The 7,658-nt window shown below is 32.2% G+C and overlaps 1 protein-coding gene across 2 annotated transcripts in view; it reads right to left on the bottom strand.

The window, feature by feature from the left end:
• The window catches only part of LOC107730398 (glypican-6-like), a 206,663-nt gene that overhangs the window by 37,910 nt on the left and 161,095 nt on the right, over positions 1-7,658 (bottom strand). The window contains exons 5-7 of one of the 2 annotated variants that reach the window (XM_016541239.1): positions 6,138-6,268; positions 2,781-2,924; positions 900-929 (exon numbers count right to left, since the gene is read on the bottom strand). In XM_016541239.1, the coding sequence (XP_016396725.1) occupies positions 900-929; positions 2,781-2,924; positions 6,138-6,268 (305 nt within the window). The remainder of the gene's footprint in view (positions 1-899; positions 930-2,780; positions 2,925-6,137; positions 6,269-7,658) is intronic. The other variant, XM_016541240.1, reaches the window with a different exon arrangement.

Here is a 7,658-nt window from a genome sequence, read left to right as displayed (position 1 = left end):
TCTCCCCTACTTCCATTGAAGATGAGGCAGAAGCAGGCTCAGAGTGTGAGGTAGAGCCCACTCTTATCAAAACATCTACAATAAAGTCTAAAATTATTACAGAGTGTGCTGTCTTCTCTTTTAATTGTATATTTGTAACAACTGGATCACTTGTATTAACAAGCACCCACCCCCCTAGTGCCACTTTTTTTTGGTTTGAGCCACTGCCCCTCAAAATGTCTGTGCACGGCCCTTTTTCTGACTATTATCAATGTTGAAAACAGTTGAGCTGCTTCATATTTTAGTGGAAATGTATTTTATAGGTTATTATTTGGTCAATAGAGAGTTCAAAAGAACAGCATTTATTTAAAATATTTTTTGTCCATTTTTATAAATTTTATGTTTTCTTGCTGAATAAAACCAAAACTTTTCCCCAAAAAAATCTTACTGACCTTAAAATTTTGAACAGTAATACTTTTGTGAACCATAATGGAAGTAACTCAGTACACATCCTACATAAATTCAGTCAAAAATACTAATTCTGCCATCATTTACTCACCCTCATACTAGTTCTATGATGCTTTTGTGTCAAGATTTTTGTTTCAAGCTTGAAAACTTCAGTCCCCATGCATTCTAATTGCACAAAAAAGGGTGACTAGTCAAGTGGTTTGGAACGACATGATGGTGAGTAACATCATGGTGACAGACTCTTAATTTTTAAGTGAATTATCCCCTTTAATGAGAGGATGGTCCAAACAGCTTCCTTAAGTCTCGCCAGCACAGATATACAGCACAAAACTACTCAGAAAACAAGAGAAAGTACACCAGCAGATGAAGGAGAGGAGGGAGAGATGGAGAGAAGGCTGGAAGCCACAAGACAAATGACGGAGGTAACGTGAGAGGAGGGTTGGATGGCTTACGCTGTGTTGCATCGTCCTCCAGACAATCCTCTGGGATGCGGAAGCAAAAAAAACAGAGGAAAAAAGGGATTTCATTGAAAGTGGAGATGAGAAAGAGAGAAAGCATACCACGGGCAAACACATGATAAATATGCATTAGACAGAAAAGCAATATGCACGATTACATTTGATGAATGGCATTGCTGGGATATTCCATACCTTTCCCTTCGGTCTAAAAACCAAGCACATCCCCTTTACACACAAACACTTCTCTCTATCTCAACATTTATTTAACTGTCACGTCTCTGCATTATAAATTCCAGGGTTAACTTTAAACTCATCCAATGCACAGCTGAGTGGAAAAAAAGCACTCGCCCATATTGGATAGAAAGTCATTTTACATGAATTCTCCCAGTTAGCTGGAGGCTAAAATAAGATTATGCGCAAATGCAATCTTGTTCTACTTTTAAGTCAAATTCATATTCTCATCTATTCCTGTTAAGTATTATGAGTCAGAACACTTTATTCCAGTAGAGCAACTCGTAGACACTACTTCATTATAAGCCTAGACCAAAGAAAGACAAAACAACAAAATAATAAATTAATACATTAGCACAAAAATTATGCATACATGATTCATGGAATGTTTTAGTTGGATGTTCATCTGACTTACTTACTTATTTATAATTTATTTATAATTTAGAACTTGTTTCAAAATCATTCAGTGAACATTCAAAAATAACATTCCAATAATGTTTGCAAAATGATCAAATGGAACGTTCTCTTAATGTTCATAAAAAAAATTAAAAAAATAAATAATAATAATAAAATAAACATTTACAACGCATCTTTTAAGTAAAATTCAAATTTTATCTATCACTCCTCTAACACTCCTATTCCGGTAGAGGTACTCAAGTACACTTAGACACCACTTAAGAAAAGAAAAGAAAAGAAAAGAAAAAAGTATATATATATATATACATTTAATAATAAAATAAAATACTACATATAATTTGTGTAATGTTCAACATTTTGGTAACACTTTACTTAAAGCCTTTAGGTATGATGTATTATAAAGGTATTTATAATGTATGTTGCAGTGCATTGTTACTTTTCATTAATAATTGTAACCAGTTGAAATGCAATATAATATTTGAAGGTTTTATTTTCATGCATTATACTTTCTTAAGGTGTAATAATTAATAGATAAGTATTATAATGTATTGTACTGTGGTTACAGTTATTCAGAAGATCATACAATGCATTATAAGGTTCATTACGAGGTAGAATTAATGCACTATAACTCCTTTTATAATGCATGACATAAAAAGGCATTAAGTAAATTGGTACTATATTTTTTTCCCCCGTCAAGTTCAATAAATAAATAAATAAATAAATAAATAAATACATGTTTTACAAGATTTATATTGTTCTACTTTTAGGTCTAATTCATATTTTCATCTATTATTGTTAAGTATTATGAGTAACTCGAGTTAAATGATAAAATGGAGTGCTCACTAAATGTTCATATAAGCCAAGAAAAAAAAAGGAATCTTGTTCCACTGTTAGGTCAAATGAATATTTTCCTGTTTTCTTGTTATGAGAACGCTGTATTCCAGAAGAGGACCTCAATACACTCAGACACTACTTCATTATAAGCCTAAAAAAAACAAGAAAAGAAACAATAATAATAATAACCATGAAAACCTTCACCCAACCTTATTAAGCTGGACTTTAGAGCTATTTCTACTTAATTTAACACTAAAATTTTTTTTTTTTTTTCTCATTTTTCGTCCAGTACCACCACTAAAGCTTTCCCCAGCGGCCGCTGCATTCTCTCAGGTCCGACCTGCAAAGGTCACCATCGCCCACTCACGCCTTCCCACGCTGCCACCCACTCACCAGTCTGTCCAGGCTGGTGCCGGCTGCCGTGGTCGGCCTCTCTTCTGGACTGTAGGGTCTAAAGCGACTGTTGAACACATCCGAGATCCCGCGGGCAGATCGGCCCACTCCAGCTGCTTTGGGATGACCGCATCCCTGAAACACCTATAATTACCAAAGAGGGAATGCATCAGTCCGTGAGGTTTGGGTATAAAAACAGCTGTTGTAAAAGAGGTGAAAATGAAGAATGAAGTACGATGACAAGGAGATATCTTTAACGCAACAGGCATTTCACTGTAGCTGAATTCATGAACTGATGAAGTGTAAAGTGTAAGCCAAGCTTTGGAGAAAAGCATGTGCCAAATGCATAAATGCCTATGCTCATGTGCTCAGTGTGCTCATTTTGAGCTATACATTTTATACACTATATCCTGATTTAACAGGATCCCTGAAGCATGATACTTACTCTATGCAAGTATGTGAATACCTAAAATTTTAACTAATTTTAACCAGCTTTGTGCATGGCTGAATTTTTAAATCAGTGGCTAAGGTAAAAAAAAAAGTTAAAAATAAAATAAAATAAAATAAAATAAAATACTACATACAATTTGTGTAATGTTCAAACATGTCAGTAAAAATTTACTTAAAGCCTTTAGGTATAATGCATTATAAAGGTATTTATAATGTATGTTGCAGTGCATTGTTACTTTTCATAAATAATTGTAACCAAAGTTGAAATGTGATATAATATTTGAAGGTTTTATTTTCATGCATTATACTTTCTAAAGGTGTAATAATTAATAGATAAGTATTATAATGTATTATAACTGTGGTTACAGTTATTCAGAAGATCATACAATGCTATACATAAAATAAAATGTTTATATATATGTATATATATGTTGAATTATATTTTATATTTTCTGCTTTCATTTTAGTTTAAATTTTAGTATTTTTGTTGTGTTTTTGTCATTAAAAAAAAAATGTCTGAATAGTTAAGTTTTAAAAAGTTTTAAATTATTTAATTTGTGTAATTTTAGTTCTTCAAGTTAAACTGAGCAAATAAATAAAAAATAAATAAATAAATAAATAAAAATAAAAATAATTGCCCTGGCATCTAATAGAAATAATACATGTTTAAGCTTTATTTTTAAATTTTATTTCAGTTATATTTTTTATTATTTTTTTCAGATACAGAAACAGAAATATCAACAAACAAACAAACAAATAAATAAATAAATAAATAAATAAATAAATAAATAAATCATTTTGAAAACGAACAAAAACACATTTGATTCAGATACAAAATGTTCTACAGAAGACAATGGTGTGCATATTTAGCTCAATTCAACTCAACTCGCTTTTATTGTTTTACTAATTTTATTTTGTTATTTCATTTTAAGTTTTCTTCTCATCCGATAGTATCAGTGTAGTCAAATTATTAATACATCTACATTTAGATAAAATACCATTCTGAGTTACTTAAGTGCCTAAATTCATGCATATCAACATTTGACGAATAAACAAAAAATACATTAAATGGTGAAAGACACATTGTAATTCCAAGGATACTGACCCTCAAGATTTTCAGCTGGTCAAATCAAAGGCAAACATGTAAAAATGTGTGTCACGAGAGCAATAATGCATGCTTTGCATTGGCACGCTGCAGTGGATTGTGGGTGAGCTGACAGTGATGGAAGATTTTAATGGCACGGCTGGCTCTTATGGCAGGATGTTGTCTGCGCTCTGATGTGGGACGATCTGTCACTATGATTACCATTCAGAGTCTCGGGCTGACATGTACACACTGATTTCCATGCTCTCTCTGCATTTTCAATCAGGTCCTGCTTTCCAGAAGCTTTTAATGTAAAAGCAGAGCGCGACACTTGAAACACACCACACAGAGCGTATTCTTTCTTTCATTCTTCACATTAGAATCTGAGGATCAAGCCACATTTTATTTTTTGTCCTGGCCTCCGAGTGGAAGTCCATCAGGGAGACACGGCTAATTTCCCGGAATATGAAAGCTCGTGCTGAAAGCTTCGCTACCTTCCGTGTGGCTTTACAACATGTTTTATGAGCAACATGCATATTTCATCAACATCACCACCAAACGTCTGTAAAAATGTTTCTAGTCTTTCAAACTGTAAAACTAGACGTTTGTGTATCTATCTATCTATCTATCGAAAAATGTCATGTTACTTTAAATACACTGAATATTGTTATCATTTATTTTAAATTGCTTTATTTATTCAGGCAAAAATGGCATGATGGTTTAACTATCGATGATAGATTTAAATTTAAAAAGGAGAAAAATCTTATTTTTAGCATTAAAAAGTATATAAATTAAATTAATAAATTAAAATTATAAAGTAAATTAACACGTAAGTATATAAATAGACTTTTACTATTAATACTTTTAAATTAACTTTTTAGTATATAAATTAAATAGTAAATACATTTTAAAAAGTATATACATTTAAAATTGTTTAATTCTATAATTGTTTATAATTGTTTTTTCAACTGTGTACACACAAAATCTTTACTTGTCATGCAATTTCTGAAAGCTGACACTCAAACACCAGAAGCACACACCAAATCTGTAAAACCATACACTAATTCTCGGCCTTTGACTCAGTTTTCAATTTCATAAAACACTTTTTGCAAAACACAACACACAATTCTCTAGTAACACACACAAATCTAACAGGAATTAATATTATGGCAAAGGTGTTTGCATATGTTTGCTTTTGAGATGTGTTTGTGATATTTTGAATGCAGTGCTTCATTTTGCAAGAGATGTGAGGCATTTTGCATTTTGTGTGAGCAATTCTTGGATTTGTGTGTAAAGTTTTGAAAAAAAAAAAGAGGCAAAGTTTAAAATGCGTGTAAGCAGTTGAAAAAATATAAATGTAAAAAAAAATACATATAATCTATTAAATAGATTCAAATAGTTTTGAAAAAATAACACAAAAATGTAAAAACAGTATAATAATCATTAATTTAATGTTTATATTAAAATAATAATTAAAATGAACGTAATACATGCATACACATATACAGTACTTCAGAGTAAAGATCATGTTTCTAAGATCCAATAAAAATGTCAATTTCTAAGAATAGAAAGAGATTTATCCTTGTCTTGCAAATCATTATTTGTCATTGACCCAAATAACAAACATCTCAAGACTGCAGATAATAACGGCAAAGTCATGTTCCTCACTAGCGCTCTTCTGAAGAACTAAAAATAAGAAAGAATTTTGACTTTCTTCTGGAATGGAAAAACACATGGACCTGCTCCAGCCTGAGGAGCTTCAGTCCTTGATATGTGTGTGTGTGTGTGTGTGTGTGTGTGTGTGTGTGTGTGAGCAGACGTACCTTAGATGAAACTTGCATGCTGTTGTCCTGCATGGTCATGATGGCCTCAGAGATCTTTACATCTATCGGCTCCATGACGGTCTCGATGTTGAAGGGCCCTTCCAGTCTATCAGCCACCAGCAGCATGGCATCTGTCACAACATGAGACGACAAACACGGTCATGTACAGGACACACACACACACACACACACACACACACACTGAGATGCCATGAGCCACTCGTCCATCTACATCCACAGAAAAACACAATCTCATGTTTCTTCCATCAAAACCTCCATATGTGGAATCTTACTGACCATTTCATACTATATTTAGTATACTTGAGTATACTTATCAAGTCAACTTGAAAAACATTTCAAACAACAATGTCTGTTTTGCAAGCAAACAAATGAATTATTAAATATTCCAAATTAGTGTCATCACTTATTATATTACTAGGTATATTTCATTAATTCTGAGAAAAACATGCCATTGTTTAACTGTAACAATAACATATATATATATATATATATATAGCTTATTGTTACAGTTAATATATATATATATATATATATATATATTATCAGCTCATCTGAAGCTTCTTTGGCAATATATGCAATATAAAAAAAAAATATATATATATATATTAAATAACATGCACTGATTGTTCATAATAATTAAACTAAGAAAATAAACAGTCATTTTAATTTCATGCTGACTTTAACAAAGTCTGCTATAAAATAAATATTAAATAATGAAAATCATATTATTTCTTAAAAAAAAGGAAAAAGTAATTTTATGAAAACAATTCTGAGCACAACACAATATGCAATATGAGGAAAAACACCCTGCGCACCTAAGAGTAGACACAAAATGCAAAATGTCAACCTTCAGCAACTGAGACAAATCAAGACAGTTTAATTACAGCACACGAGCAGCTTCTTTGGCATCTTCTCATTTTCCAGAGTGATTTTGAGGGAAATGTACATATGACTGCCCTGCCAGTGTTACTTATTCTAACAAACTGTCTTTCGCAGCCATTCATTTGTTTAGCTGCGAGGGACATTATAGAGAAACGATACGTCTCGAGAGTTCAAAATATGAACGCGAGGGAAAAACCTCAAGGGTAAAATCAATTCGCTGACACTAACTGAATCAATACATTACTTGTTTTTATGCCCGTGTGACAGTCGTATATACAACTCTGAGGGCTTGATCGGGAAAACAGGAAGTTTAATGTTCATCGAGCCGTGCTGCTTTCTGAGGGCCTGTTGAGTCTCGTATTTACCAGCAGTCCATCTGTTGGACACTTCACACGGTTTACTAGCGTGCTTGTGCATAATAACGCTTTTTCATTTGCATAATTTAATTTGCTTGATTGCATAACAGACATTATTATTTAAAGTCAACATGAAATAAAAAATGGACATTATTTACTATTTACTAATCAGCTACCATTTACCTGAAAATGCTTTATTCATTCATATACTGTGTGTGTGTGTGTGTGTGTGTGTGTGTGTACCTGGTATTTATCACGTTAT

The sequence above is a fragment of the Sinocyclocheilus rhinocerous genome, unplaced genomic scaffold (assembly GCF_001515625.1).
Source record: "Sinocyclocheilus rhinocerous isolate Xijiao unplaced genomic scaffold, SAMN03320098_v1.1 scaffold548, whole genome shotgun sequence".
In the NCBI taxonomy this organism is placed as follows: Eukaryota; Metazoa; Chordata; class Actinopteri; order Cypriniformes; family Cyprinidae; genus Sinocyclocheilus; species Sinocyclocheilus rhinocerous.
Note: the sequence above shows the minus strand (reverse complement) of the source record. Positions and strands in the feature narration are given on the sequence as shown.